The sequence below is a fragment of the Dermacentor andersoni genome, chromosome 10 (genome assembly GCF_023375885.2).
Source record: "Dermacentor andersoni chromosome 10, qqDerAnde1_hic_scaffold, whole genome shotgun sequence".
NCBI classification, from domain to species: domain Eukaryota; kingdom Metazoa; phylum Arthropoda; class Arachnida; order Ixodida; family Ixodidae; genus Dermacentor; species Dermacentor andersoni.
The window spans coordinates 54,692,060-54,707,276 of NC_092823.1; the positions used below are offsets into that span (position 1 = coordinate 54,692,060).

At 45.4% G+C, this 15,217-nt stretch overlaps 1 protein-coding gene across 1 annotated transcript; it reads right to left on the bottom strand.

The window, feature by feature from the left end:
* Positions 1-681: 681 nt before the first annotated feature.
* On the bottom strand, positions 682-14,301 carry LOC126543436 (anoctamin-5-like). The gene is made up of 7 exons (XM_055077975.2): positions 14,292-14,301; positions 14,020-14,105; positions 10,642-10,899; positions 8,887-8,985; positions 5,860-5,937; positions 3,023-3,180; positions 682-896 (listed from the first exon to the last, which is right to left on the bottom strand). The coding sequence occupies exons 1-7, from the start codon at positions 14,299-14,301 to the stop codon at positions 770-772; spliced, it is 816 nt and encodes a 271-aa protein (XP_054933950.2). The 3' UTR covers positions 682-769.
* Positions 14,302-15,217: the final 916 nt, after the last annotated feature.

Genomic DNA, 15,217 nt, shown 5'->3' on the forward strand with positions numbered 1-15,217 from the left:
ACGGAGGACTGCAATAAGAAAAACTGACGTCACGCTCCGTGAAACCTCCTGGCCGGTGTCTCCAACTTATGATAGCAACTGATCCTCCGTAAACAAAAATCTCAAAGCCTGAGGTGAGACCTGACTTCCATCACACTTTTCACAATGCATCTGGCATTGTTCGGCCTTCACAAGTTTTTTAAAAAATAATTTTCGGACAAAACATACTAGTGAAAATTGTGGCGCTAGTGTCTAGGAAGCTGGAAGCACTGCCACTCAGTCAGAACGGGAACGATGGTCAGCGCGTGGATTTACCTAAACTTTGTCTTTGTGGCTTCAAAGTAATCTACCAGTTCACAAATTTTCAACAAAAGTTAAAGAAATTTCAACATTATTTTTGTGTTATAGATGCAGCGATGTGCATTTGGATTGGCACGTGCAATGGCTAATGACATGGGCAATGGTTTGGCAATGGATTATGCATGCGGGCAGAGTCCTATTGTTTCCTGCATTGATAAGAATATGATCGATTTGCACTTTAAGACAATGCAGCCACAAACATCGTAGCAAATACAGTCTCAAGGATATCGCCATGAAGCAACAAGCATCAAGACACATCCAACCACTGACCATCCTAGCTGTGATAGTTTAACGATAGCACCTCCAGAGTGAGTTTAATAGGATACTACATGGTTTATTTTTTTCCGCTTTGATTACGTATGCTTGCCCAAACAGCGCGTAGAGTCTTCTCAATCCTCCTGAAGCCAACCGGAAGCTTGCATGCGCGGCTTTATGGGAAGTTCTTATAACCTCTTTGACTTTCTTTGTATTCGTATGCAGCCCTCATGAGCACCTCCCACGCTATCCGGCTTCGAATGGCTTGCGAGAAGAAGGTCTCCTTGTATTGCATCAGGTACCTGCAGAGACATGGGGGCAAGAGTGATCGGTTCTGCCACTAATATATCGGAGCTATACTAAACCGTTTAAAGGGACACTGAATATATACACTAAATCCATTTATACTGGTAAAGCACTGTTCCTTAACTTTGCCGCAATATGTGGTTTATTAAAAAAAAATGAAAGTCACTTTTATTCTAACATTTAGTGCCGGAACCACAGCGCTGTCAGGTAGGTGCAATTTCATGACTTATAAAGAATCGTCTTTTTTTTTTCTCTAACTGGGCGGCTGTCGCGCAGTAAAAACTCTTGAAAGTTGCCGACTTCAGCCTTCGCCTGTTTTAGCATGCAATGTACTCAATTTTTTCCAATAACAGAATTAACTTGGAGCAGATAGACACCGTCAAAGTACATGACGTCATGGCCTACTGGCGCGGAAACATTACAACGGCGTCGCCACCCGTCTGTCATTTTCATTCTTCTTTATTCTGGCTTACCCTTACACCCTTACAAAGGTAACCAACTTGGTGTTGCAGAGCGGTAATATGCAAATGCCGCTGAAATAATTTCCTATTTGGTGTCGATGTCTGAGCTGAACATAAGCCGAAAGCGAACTGTACTCGGGGACGTAGGAGATAAATCCTTCCCCGCATTCAAAAATGCAGCTCGGCTCGACTGCCACCCCGTCAACTATGCGGAGTGCAGCACCGGGTTTCTATGTCACTCCGAAAAGGGGATAACCAAGAATAATAATAAATCTGTTTAGACAGATAGACTATTCATGTCAAAACTTTGACTCGGCTAAGAAAGGTTGGTTATTGCTACAGCGAATGAATGCCAAGTTTTTCTGCTTTGAATTTCGGGCAGAAACGTAAGCATAAGTGTCACTTCACGGATTTTAGTGCGCTCGGTCGGTTTTAGGCCGTCGTGGCGCTTTAGATGATTTCGTAGGTTGCTAGGTTGAGTTTTTAGTTTAGCTAAATTACTACGTGGTCCTTCTTACCAACAAACAAGTCATTACACCTGAGCAGACGGTGTCAATTTCAATCATTTCACGGCGCGCTGCTGCGGGAATATCTGGGGGAGGGGGGGGGGTGTGCATCGCCTCCCCTCTTTCGTCGGTGCGCTTTTTATGGCTTGCTTACCATACTATTGTGGTAAAATGGTAATTTTTCTGTTACAGAAGCGGAATTTACCAATGTAGCTGAGCTCAGTAAGGCTTTCTATCTTCCTTTTAATGTTTCTGAGATGCAAGGCTTCTTGAATAACGTCGGTTCACATTGTGGTTATCAAGTAAGCTCTAAAAAAACCAATAAAAAATATACATCAGAAGTCTCAGGTCGAAAAGCTTCATAGAATATCCATCACTACATTGTCCCGGAGAGGGCGTTGTTTCGCAACGACGACCCCTTCCATCCTTTGTAGGCAGGTTCTGTGAGGTCGTTGCGGTCGAGCGCTTGCGGTTGTAGTGTCGCAGCTAATAAAGCAGTTCTCACATGATATTTTTGTTTACTTTTTATTTGTCTTGCGTTAAACGAGGCTCATAACCTCGGTAGTCTCGAACGAATAGTCACTAGCGCCTCAGGGCATACCAGATAATTTAGTGTATGATAGCTTTTGTATGGCCAGTTCCAGTTTGATTTCTCAGGAGGCGTCTGTTTCATGAGGTCAGGATGCATAAGGTTATCACGTGGGAGCAGCACATTGGTCCCTTCCTACGCTGCCATTTGTCACGAGGTCCGGCTCATAACCGACGGCTGAGCGAGCCGGAGAGGGCGCCGAAACGTCACCATGTCCAGCTCCCACGTGACGTTTTGCGTCACGACATCACGACACAGTCGCTTTCAGGGATACGAAACCAAACCTCGCCCTAGCAAAGCTAACATCTTAAATTATTTAGAACTTGAGGCTTAAGGTGCAAGGCTACCATTTAGCATATCTGGTCATGTCACCAGCCCTTAAAGTAGATGAGCTCAGGGTAGGGTCGCTATGCTCAGCTGCTGCAATGCATGCAATATGTGCGACTAGCATAAGAAGTTCATAACGGTCTACAAGCCTTTTCGAACCCGCCGCCGTTTCAATCATTGTTGGTGGGAGGAGGAGCTCAAGCAACTTTCCGACTAGCATCTGTACCCTGGCTACTCACATGGGCTCTCGCTGGCACACAAACTCGGCGGTGAAGAACTGCTTCTCGTCCGGTATGAGTTTTTTGTCGTAGGGGAACGGTGTCCATAACTTGGCCCACAGGGTGTCCAGTTTGGTTGGCTTTGCTTCAACTTCGAGCTCTGTCGAGATGTCTTCGAGCTGCGAACATCGAAAGGCGTGTTAGGGGCCGGGTTACGTAACACATACGGAGTCGTCTGCAGTCGATGGTAGCTAAAAAGGTTTCCAAGACTGCAGATTCGAGTCTTGTTCGAAGAAAATAATGTTAAGCACTTCTCCAACCTAGACAGTGACTGCTATTATAAAGAAAGCTTATCCTTCGTGGCGTCTCTCCCACTAGAGACGTCATATTAAGACAAGTGAAAACGATCGCAATAGGTAAGCGTTTGCTGCCGATAGCCACCGCGCAGTTTCAGAGACTACTCCTACCATTATTCGAAATGACGGCTCAAAGTGACGACGAGGGGAACACTGACGAAGGACAGGGGACGAGAGCTCCATCCACCCATCCGTCTATTCGATCTATTCTTTCCGTTACTTCGTCCGTCCGTTAATTTATTGATCAACTGAATGAGCAAATGAGCCGCAAATACTGGATGCCCAGTATGCATTCCTCAGCTTCGAGTTGCAGAACAATGCCGTGCGCTGCCTAATGGCCGTCCCGGAAAGGTGTTGGTTCCAGATTGAATTCTCAGATGAAGGCGCTTTTTTTACGCGCAAGCGTAAATGGCTAGGTGCACCGAGAGCCGTCGAGGGGTAGCACGGAGGAAGGAAACTAAGGAGAGGCCCTGACGTCACTCTTTGTGAAGCAAAAGTGAAGCCGGAATTTGGCGTTGCTCATGGCGATGCTCCGCCTTTTGGGCCACCCTCCTTTCTTGTTTACATCTTTCGCGAAACCACGCCGCGCTGCGCGTGGTGTCGCGCGCGCTCGCGCAACATCTGGCAGAGCACGGTGCAGGTAACACAGCGCAACAAGACACGGTGACTAACGCAAACCCTCCCACTCAGCGCCTTTGCCACGGCCCGAAACCTACCAGAGCAACACGCGTGAGCGCTCAAAACCATAACAACGGCGCCATTGTGGTCCAAAAGGCGTGGCCATACAACAAAACAAACAAAAAAGCAGGAAAAAAATGATAACCTACTACGTCATTTCCGCCACACTTTTCTCCTAGCGCGCGGAGGGGGTAGGGCCTCTCCTTAGTTTCCTTCCTCCGTGAGGGGTAGTGTAAAGGCGGGAAGGAAGCGGAAGAGGAAGGCACCTGGCCGAGGAGAAGGAAATCGCGCTCCGGGGCAAGTACGAAGGAGCGCGCGGCAAACCAAGGCCGTCGAAAGTCTAGGTGGCGTTGAGCGAAGCGGGGAAGGAGAAAATAGGCGGAGCTTCACAGAGGTGGAGGGTACGCGAAGGGCGCTGTGTTGACCTCCTCTTGCAGTTGCTGCGGGTTGTGTGCGCGCTATGGAGGTGCCGGGTTCCTCTCGTCGTCGAGTTGCCGAGCGCCGTGCGAGAAGGACGAAGCAGCAATGCATGCGACGGCAGGCCAACCACGATTCGACCGGCCCCGAAGTCGTTGCAGAGCGCCGGACACAAACTGAACAAGTGCAGGCGTGAGGAAGCGCGCCAACAGCGAGCGAAGAGACCTTCGTGCTGTCTATCGCTTCAACGTAAACTGAGCGGCACGAACACGGGACGCACAAAGGTATGAGCCATTGCAGATCGCTTTTAAGATACGGCGCCTGTGGCTGCGCTAAGTACGCAGTTGTTACCAGAGTACAAGCCCCCCCTTCCTCCCTCCCACCCGCGCTTTCTTGCCGCTTTCCTCCCTTGTGCAAGATTCGTATCACCGTCACACGCTTTCACTCGCACATGCAGCATATGGCGCGAGGGGATGATGTCATCACCCTTGGACTTTGTACGGAACATCGCGGCGACCATGACGATAGAACTGTGCCTGGATTGTCCTTATCATTGCTATCGCGGTTATATAGGAATGGCAACCCTTACGCGTAACCAGCATTCACGAAGTGAAACGTCACTGCAACTTTGTTTTCAACTGCGTAGCTTTCATTTCACCCACACACTCAAAAACATGTTTATTGCATCTGAGTGGTACTCTCGGGAGGATATCATTTCGTTTTTCATTTCATTATTGCAATTTCCTCTATGTTGGGGACTTCGACAGAACCGATTTGCAAAGCACATTACCTCCGAGATCAGGCGGCACGCTGTGCTACCTGAGGAGGCGGCCCGATCTCGGAGGTCATGCTCAATATTTCCTGTATGTGTTCCGTGAATGCTCGCAAATTGCTGCGAGCAATTTTGAAACTTTCTGCATTTCTTAGAAAGTATATACCTGTGCGAGCGTGCCATCGCTATATCTCCAGCTCAAGGTCATTTCTCACATGGACATTGATGTTCGAGTTTAGTCTTGTCTTGGCTACCTCTCGTTTTCGTTCCCGTTATCCTGTGCATCTTACCTCGCAGTGCAGGAAACGACTGTTGACAGCGCTACATGTGTACACTTTGTTCCTAACGTCCTTGCAATATTTTCTCAAGTTCGTAAACCGTAGGGCAAGTTTTTTTCTTCATTCTTTAGTGTCGCAGGAGCTATTGCCGGCGCAATAATTGGCACATTTCATAATCCTAACACGTGCGTTGCATGTATTAGTGGAGTTGTCACATCCGTACTGTGGACAGACAACGATGCCAACGTGGAGTGTAAAGAGTGCAGCTTCAAAAGCTATCATAACAAAAATAGGATTGCGCAGCTTGTTCCAAATTTGTATTTCAAAAACCTCTGCGATACTTGATGTGTTACTCACGTCTTTGAGGTCTGGCAGTGTCGGACTGTCGCCTTCGCCAACTTTCAGTGTCGGAAAAGGCACCCTTCGGCCTCTCTTCTGCGAGAGTCAAGCAACAGAGTTAGCGAAGAAGTTTCTTTCTCACATGTCAAAACTGCATAGTGGGATGTGGAAAGTGGCGCCACCTTGCCAAAAACTTAGCAGCAACTGGTGGCAATCGACTTGCATATCTAAGATAAGCAAACAGAAACGCAACACATTGTGATACACTTATCCATGCCTCCGCATTGTACAAACCTCCGCACACATTGCGCCACATCAAAATTCATATCAGACATGTATTGATGACGCTTGTCGTATGTGACGTGTGATGTCACGCAGTTACATTACGCAAAAGCCACATGATATAATACGTCTAAAATGGCTAAACGTCGAGAAAGACAAATAAAGAAGCACAATATAAAAACTCTGAAAATATGACATAGTCTTCTATGTGCCACAGTCTCACTCTCTGACGCAGAAAACTGCAGCCGAAGGTTCCGCTTCTACTCCTTAATTTGAACCGGCCACGCCAGTACAGACGAGTTTAGGTATGCCCCAGGTGACGTTCCTCTGTGCCGTTTTGTCAATCAGCCAGTAGTGACGTCGCAAGGAACGTACCTTTTTCCACGACAGGTGGCGCTACTCCGATATTCCATTTTCCTAGTTTTCTCTCTTGCAAAAGCTCTGCTCTCGCTGCGAATGACGAATTCGTTATTACAGAAGCCTAGTCTTTCCATCTCTTTCGATTTATTATTCACCTTTAGTGTCATTTTAATGGCAAAAAGAAAGAAAACTGGCCGAATATTCTACGCAGAGGCGATCACTTGGGCCTGTTGCTAAGCCTCTCGAACATTTATGGAACTTGGATGGGCGAAGAAAAAGGAAATAATGGACTCTCTCTCGCCTTCCGTTCTTAGTCACTCGCCTATCTGTACCAAAAGAATCTTTAAGACTTTACATAGAGCACACAGAACGAGACGTAAAATACGCACATTATTACTTGTTACTGTATTATTACAGTATGTTACTGTATTAATGTATTATTATTACTTTATGCTCCGCGCTCCGTCGTTGCTTAGCGTTCTTTTTCCTCTTTTTCTTGGCACGTCCTTTTCGCTAGAAATTTACAGCTACCTTTTCACTTCTACGCAAAAAACGCACAAGTGCCCTCGGTTAGGAAAAACTGACAAGCACCAGAAGTAGTGTTGTTGTTGTTCCATATCGGTCATACATTGAACGCTATATCACATGTCGTTCTGTGACTTCTAGTTAACACTTCTGACGCTTGCACTGTCCTTTGACCGCTGCTTGTAGGCTAGCTCCTGCAGGCTAGATAACGGTTTATCTATTATCTACGACCTGTGTTTGCGAGGTGTTTAAAACGGCAGACTTGTGGGCTGTAAGAATGGAGGTCACGCTAAGAAAAGTAGGTGTAGTAGGGAAGTGAGGCCTAGGTTTACAGTTTGCAAACTCAGGCCTTACATTTGAAATACGTGTCGTGCGAACGACGGAACCGCAAAGAAGACAAAGAGCGTAAGCTCGCAACTAAATCCTCGAAAAGAGCAAACGTTTTTTGTTGAACTGCAGCCTGATGCGTGTGCACCTGCCTAATGTATGGTAATGTTTTCTGTTGTTGTTGCTCCTTTGGATATTTTGCACTTTCTTGTCATATCTGGCATTAGGCCACCAACAGTCACGTGCGAAGTGACCTTACCACTTCAATACCTTATCAACCGCCTTCAGGAGTATTAAATAATCAGGGGTTTGTATATGAAAAAAAAACGACAATTCAGATGCACGTTTTCATAAAGAAATACGGCTGTCTACCGCTTCAAGGGATCCAGAGGAAGTCGTAATGTCATGACATAATGCGAGTTGCAGATCAACGCTAGTTGCAGCTCTTCAACGTCCCATACTTCACACTGCGTATACTAACTATTAACCTAACAGAACTCCTTCATTTATTACTACTGGTTTACTTATTGAGCCGACTGTCTTACTGACCTGAATTTAATTATTAACCTGAACATACAGGCAATGTTTCTCCTATGCGGATGATACAACTATAGTTACAAGTGACAGGTCCATCTATACGTTAACTAGCAAATTGACCACTGATGTCGGGAATATTCACGACTGCTCCGACGTTATTGCTTTAATAATTAACGCAAATAAAGCACTGTTTGACAGTTCGTTGTTTTCCACTCGAGTCAGAACTCTCGTTCATCTACTCCTGTCACTAATACAAAAATTCCCACAGCAGCCTTAGTACTCATCAGAGCATATTTATGGGACTTGTTCTTGACGGCCACATAAAATATTCCCCTCCCAATTCTCATATAGAACGGCGGATAGTTCTCGGTATCAGAATAATAAACACAGCACAACCGTATTTCAATTTGCCTACCTCTTTCGATTTTCCTATTTTTTCGTGCATGTGTTTGGAATAAACTTCAGTTATGAGTTAGCGCTCGTCCATGTCTTTTGTCGGCTTGCGTTTTTCAGTATGCATTTTGGCAGTTTCCTTTATCCACCATAATTAAAGCCTAGCATTCGTAGTTCTACGAGAAAAGAGACCTAAATACATTTAACTCAACCCAACGAACTACGTACGTCTTTCAAGCCGTAATAACGCTTTTGAAGCTTGACACTCAGGCAGTGGCATAAAAGGTGAAGCAAAGACGAGTACCGTCCTTTATTTTCACTTATACTTTTTTTAGTAGCTGCTGAGAGAAACCCTGTATAGAAAAGCTGACGAGGGTGCGATTTCCGGACAGCAGTATAGCCTTTGTTTTTAAAGTAATTGGCGATTTACATATCGAAGAATTGTTATAAATAACTTCAGACGGTGGCGCTCCTCACGGTTCCAGAAATGCTTTATTTTCAAGTATGTTGTGTTTAAAGTTTGGCTTCCGCGCGGTCATGCTTGACGCGGCAGTTCCTTCGGCTAGCCTGGACGCACCTTTAGAGGCAGTGAGACTATGAATCATCAACAGCCTTGCGTACCTTGATGGGCATGCGAAGGTGCAGCTTCTCTGCGTAATTTATAAGCACCTCCCATGGAGCGTGGACCTTGAGGAAGTTGGTCTTGCCGTCACGGGATGCCTGCATAGAGCAACGCAAAAACGAATCAAGCATGCGCTTTCTAGTGCATTTTATTGCGATAGCAATTATACGGACACTCCAAGCGAATTTTACCGTCACCGGCGCCGTGGTCGTCGCCGTGAGGTTACATATACAGTGTGTCCCACATACCTTAAACCAAGAACTTAAATGTGAAAGGCGCGTCGGAAGCGAGTGGAATCGAATGCACACTCTTCGCAATAGCCTATAGTAACTCAGACAATTTTTGGTTTCCCCATAGCTCACTAAATTATTAAGTTTTGTAACCCAACTTTTTAATTATTCGCTGAGCACTCCAAGTGTGATACGTAGATTTGTAGAGCACTTTCCGAAACCACCGATAGAGTCGTTTCCTTTACGATACGTCTCACGTAGTCCTTTTGCCGGGTTGCAAAGAAAGACCGCGAAATATGAAAAAAAACCGCGTGATGGAGCGCTTGCGCTATGATATCGTGCTGCTCTCAAGCGTGATTTCGGTGAACAAGGTCTGCTCCAGTCGGATGACGGCGAAAATGCATGCTGCTGTCCGAGTGCTACCCATGAGATAAAGGACGCCCTGCCGCTTCCTCGTCGCCAGTCACGATTTCAACGAGCTGAGGATATCTAACGTACACCTAAATCTCGGTGCAGGGAATTTTTTCGGATTGTGCTGATATCGGAATGTGGCCGCCGTGGTCGGCAAATAGTGTCGGTGACTCCTGCTCAGGTGCGGAGCCCCAAGGACACTGAGCTCTCACAATCTGCACATCCAAGTTTCCATGGGAGGTTAAGCGTTATTATATTTTACGCTGGTCCCGTGCCCAAATTTTAGGATCCACACAAGGAACACGCCTTTGCATTCATGGATCCGATTTGAAGTCGAAAGAATTGAAACTATAAACGTTATAGTTTTCTCAAATTGGTACTATTTGCTTTCGTGACAGATCATCATCGCAACGAATAGCCTAATTTATGCCCACTGCATGACGATGACTGCTCCCAACCATCTCCAATTATGCATGTCGTTTTCCTAATTTAATTGCGCTAACTAGCATTTTGCCATGGTCGTATATTACTTTGGACGTTATCAAATTCCGCGATACCGCCGCATTACATTGTAGTTTGTTTTCTACTCGGAAACAGAGTGGGTTCGCCGCCGAGGAGTGGCCCAAAATGCAAACATGGCGGAATCTGACAATGTCTGGTATATGCAGAAAGAATTGACGTTTGTTATTGGACCCAACTGCCCAGGCCTTAACTAGTTGGTCTCATTCAAGAATTTGCTGGGTGATGTCGACCATAGATTTCTAGAGCTCCGGATTAGCACCACATCGGGGAGCGATCCACTATTCCAAGGAGTTTGGTTGAAGGGTGGCGGGTCTCTTGTTGATATATTGTGTTTGCATGTGTTGCATCTCTGGTCATTCTCAGAAAGTGTGTACGATATTGGGTTATGTTTTACGTTTCGAGCACTTGGGTATACCTTGCAGTCTATAGAAATAGAGCTTATAGTCTTCTGTGAAGTGTGTACTGATTTTTGCTATCCTTATGATCAGCGCCTCTGGACTGTGTTTCCCTTCACTTCTCTTGACATAAATTCGGTTGCTCTAAAAGATTACCGATTATCGTCTCTAGTCACTGGCGAATCAGAAAGCGTACCGCGGCATTCTCGAGTTCCAGCTCGAGTCTTTCTTTGAGCAGGTTCTTTTCGAAAGTGGCACGACGGTTTTCCAGCACGCGGTCATCGAGCTTCTCATAGGCGAGCACGAAATCGATGCGTCGCTTGCCGTCACGGAAGTATAGGGTGCTCAATGGATCGTCCTTATTCGTCGCGACCGTAGCTGCGACTTCGGCTGCGGCTTCAGACTTTGACTTGGCGGAAGCTGGGGTGAAGGCACCGGTTCCATGTGTCGAGCTCTGGAGAACAAGTTAGAATTGATTGTGATGCACGAGGAAATATCTATAACTCGACGTCACTTGGCTAATTCACTGAATAACTGATTGCTTCACTGGTTGGGTTGATTGATCATGTCTGGCACAGCGTAGGGGCTATCGAGGGACGCAGCAGGGGTCGGCTGCTGAAATATGAACCCTCTCTAAATTTTTATGTTTATTTACACTTATTCGGACGATTATCATCATCAGCAGCAGCAGCCCATTTTATGTCCACTGCAAGATGAAGGCCTCTCCCTGCGATCTCCAATTTCCGCGGTCCTGTGCCAAGGGATTCCAACTAGCACCTGCAAATTTCTTAATTTCATCACCCCACGTAGTCTTCTGCCGTCTTCGACTGCGCTTCCCTTCTCTTGCCACCCATTCTGTGACCCTAATGGTCCACCAGTTATCTAACCTACGCATCACATGACCTGCCCAGCTCCATTTCTTTCTCTTAGTGTCAATTAGGATCTCGGGGCTATCCCCGTTTGTTCTCTGATCCACACCGCTCTCTTCCTGTCTCTTAAGATTACGCCTAACATTCTTCGTTCCATCGCACTTTGCGCGGTTCTTAACTTGTTCTCGAGCTTCTTTGTCAGTCTCCAAGTTTCTGCCCCCTATGTTAGCACCGGTAGGATGCAGTGATTATACACCTTCCTTTTCTACGATAATGGTAAGCTTCGAGTGAGGAGCTGACAATGTCTGCCGTATGCGCTCCAACCCATTGTTATTCTTTGGTGAATTACATTCTCATGATCAGGGTGCGCTGTGACTAATTGACTTAAACGTACTCCTTACAGAGGCTGACTGGCGATCGTGAACTTGTTCCCTTGCCCGCCTATTCATTATAATCTTTGTCTTGCGCATACTAATCTTCAACCACACTCTTAAACTGTCTATGTTAAGGTCCTCAATCATTTATTGTAAGTCGTCTGCAGTGTTGCTCAATAGAACAATGCCATCTGTACACTGAAGGTTTCTAAGATATTCCCCGTACATCCTTAGTACTAAGCCTTCCCAGTTCAATAGCTTGAATACTTCTTCCAAGCACGCAGTGAATAGCATTGGAGAGGTTGTGCCTCCTTGTCTGACCCCTTTCATTAAAGGTATCTTCCTACTTTTCTTGTGGAGAATTAAAGTAGCTGTGGAATCTCTGTAGATATTTGCTAAGATATTTACGTAAGCCTCTTGTACTCCATGATTATGTTGTGCCTCTATGACTGCTGGTATTTCTACTGAATCAAATGCCTTTTCATAATCTATGCAAGCCATATAGAGAGGTTGATTGTACTCTGCAGACTTAGGGATTACCAAATGGATAACATGGATGTGATCCATTGTAGAGCATCCCTTCCTGAAGCCTGTCTTGGTTGAATGAAGTCACGTGTTGCCCTTATTCTACTTGAAATGATCTTGGTGAATATTTTAAACAATACTAAAAGTAAGCTAATGGGCCTATAATTTTTCAGTACTCTAATGTCTCCCTTTTAATGGATTAGTATAATGTTGGCATTCTTCCATTTCTCTGGAACCCGTGAAGTTGTGAGACATTTCGTTTAAAAAGCCGCAAGCTTTTCAAGCATGATATCTTAACTGAATTATGACATTTTACGTGCCAAAACCACGATCTGACTGTGAGACACGTCGTAGTGGGGGATTCCGGATATTTACACCACCTGGGGTTCTTTAACGTGCACGTACTACATATAAGTACACGGGTGTTTTCGCATTTCGCCCCCGTCGAAATGCCACCGCCGTGGCCGGGACTCGATCCCGCGACCTCGGGTTTAGCAGCCCAGCACCATCGCTACTAAGCAACCACGGCGCGTACAAGCTTGATATCTCCTCCATATATGATAATAGACTGTTATTCCATCTTCTCCTGCCGCTTTCTTCGTTTCATGTCTTGCAAGGCCCTTCTAACTTCACCGCTAGTTATAGAATGAGCCTCTAATTTGTTCATTACTACTTCGAATGGAGGTATCGTGGCTGCTCTGGGTTTTCTACAGGTCAGTATAGAATTATTCCGCTGCTTTTACTCTATCGTCGAAATTGCTGGTGATATTACCATGCTTATCTTTCAGTGCATACATCTTGACTTCTCCTACACCAAGTTTTCTTCTCACTTATTTCATGCTGCGTCCATATTTTACTGCTTCCGCAGTCTTTCTTACGTTATAATTTCGAATATCCCTTCTTTTCTCTTTCTTGGTCAGTTTTGAGGATTCGGCGAATTCTGTCTGATCGCTTGAATCAGACACTTTATTTCTTTGCGTGTCTTTATTAGGTCCTTTGTTACTTGGGAGAGCTTGCCTGCTGCTTGCCTTGGTGCCTTGCCTCCCACTTCAATTGCTGCCTCTGAAGCTAGCCTAGTTACGGTTTCATTTGCTACCTATTATGTCATCTTCATCTTAAGGTTGCATAATTGCTTGCAAGTAATAGCCTGAGTTTGTATGCTTTTACCCTTACTGCCTCTAGGTTGGCCTGTTTCTTCTTGATCAGTTTTACCCTTTCTTTCTTCAAATTCGTGTGAATCAGAGACCTCACTAACCTATGGTCACTGCACTTTACCGTACCTAACACTTCTACCCACCATACGCTACCCCTTACCATTTACCCAGCCTACCTAAGAAATGCAAACAACCAGCCTTAGCTGAAAATTACGATAAGATTTCTTGCAAATATGGCAACTCGTATTTAAAAAGCCCTGTACACAGCTCCAGTATTTTTATATACCGGCGAATATATGTCATCTGACATGGTCCTGCTACTGTATTTATATCGAAATGGATTGTCGACAATGGCCGTTCGTCACGCAGGCCTGGACGTGAGAGTCAATCAGTCAGTCAGTCAATCAGTGAATCAGGCGGTGAATCGTTGACCAATCGATCAAGTCCTCGCCGCAGATCTCAACACAGAGCTCGCCAGATGCGATATCTTTGATGACAATACAAGTGGCATTAGGAAACGATCACGACTTTTCCCATCGGAACTGTCGGAAGTGCTCTCTTCTTGTTGGCAGTCAGCCCGATTCGCTAGTGGTATAGGGTTTCGTCCTTACCTGGCTGTGCTTGGGCAAAGTGCGGTGACTAAGAAACTCACCTGCCCTGCATTTCTCGCGGGGTTATCAGCCACGCTGGGGGCAAGGTCTGAGGCAGACGTGCCTGCGTGGTTATTCGTCTGCTTGACTGGAAAGAAAGAGGCACGCCATATCACACCGATTGTTTCGTACCATCGCAAGGATACAAGCGGTTTAAGCAATTAAAGTAAAGCGCAGGAAGTTCTCAGTAGCACATTCCAATGCTATCCAGTTATGTGTATAGTAAGTAATTCGTAGTAGTTTGGGCTCCAGTGTAATGAGTGCTCTCAAATACGAACATACATTTTGAAGCGAAGTTGCCTATGCGTACCTCCTCGGTGTTTGGCCTCTCGTCCTGGTCGTCGCCTGTCATGCCGTGTAGGAGCTGTCGCTCAACAAACAAACAAAAAAAAATTACGCATCCGATGGTGAACTTCGAACCCCTTCAACAGCGCAGCAACCTGAAGCGTTACGTATTTCATTAACCATTTTTCTTTCATACCTTTATTGCGGGCATACTTGCAAGTAAAAACACACAGGTCGCAGGCATAAGAAAATTATGCACAAATAACGCACATTTTGTAACCTATGTGAAGTGGAGCTTTCGTAAAGTGGCTCATAAAATGTCATAAAACCGTTAGTTTTGTGTAACACACGTTGCGTAGCGACTGCGTGCCTGCTTGGCAAATCTTTGCTTGCTGAATGATATTAATTATGCAATTACAACGTGTCCTCTGACTTCATTAATTAATCATTGATTAGCAAATTTCGGTTATTGCCCAAATGCTAATGGTGAAAAAAGGCTTAGAATTGGAAATAAATATTTTTCTTTTGTTCGATCTAATCATTGCATAATCAGTGTACACGACACATTATACGAGCAGCTTTGACCGATTTCCTGATGTCGCGTGACAGACAAGCGAAGTGGGAGCGGCCCGAAAACTTTTGACCTATCGTGGAGGGCTGACTGCATAAATGGAACAGAAAGGTTTGGAACAGCCTTACGTCATAGCGCACCATAATTTAGAAGCTCTCCTGTTCATTAACTTGAGAATGGCATTACATTCATTATACAAAAAACTGTAAACAATCCTTTTTTTACCTGACCAATGTTACACTTCCCAAGCAAACGTTGCACTTCATGTTTAGATTCGAGACTCAATATTCGATTCGATGTGCGAAGGTTCCTTTTCCGAAATATTCTGACTTGATACGAATCGG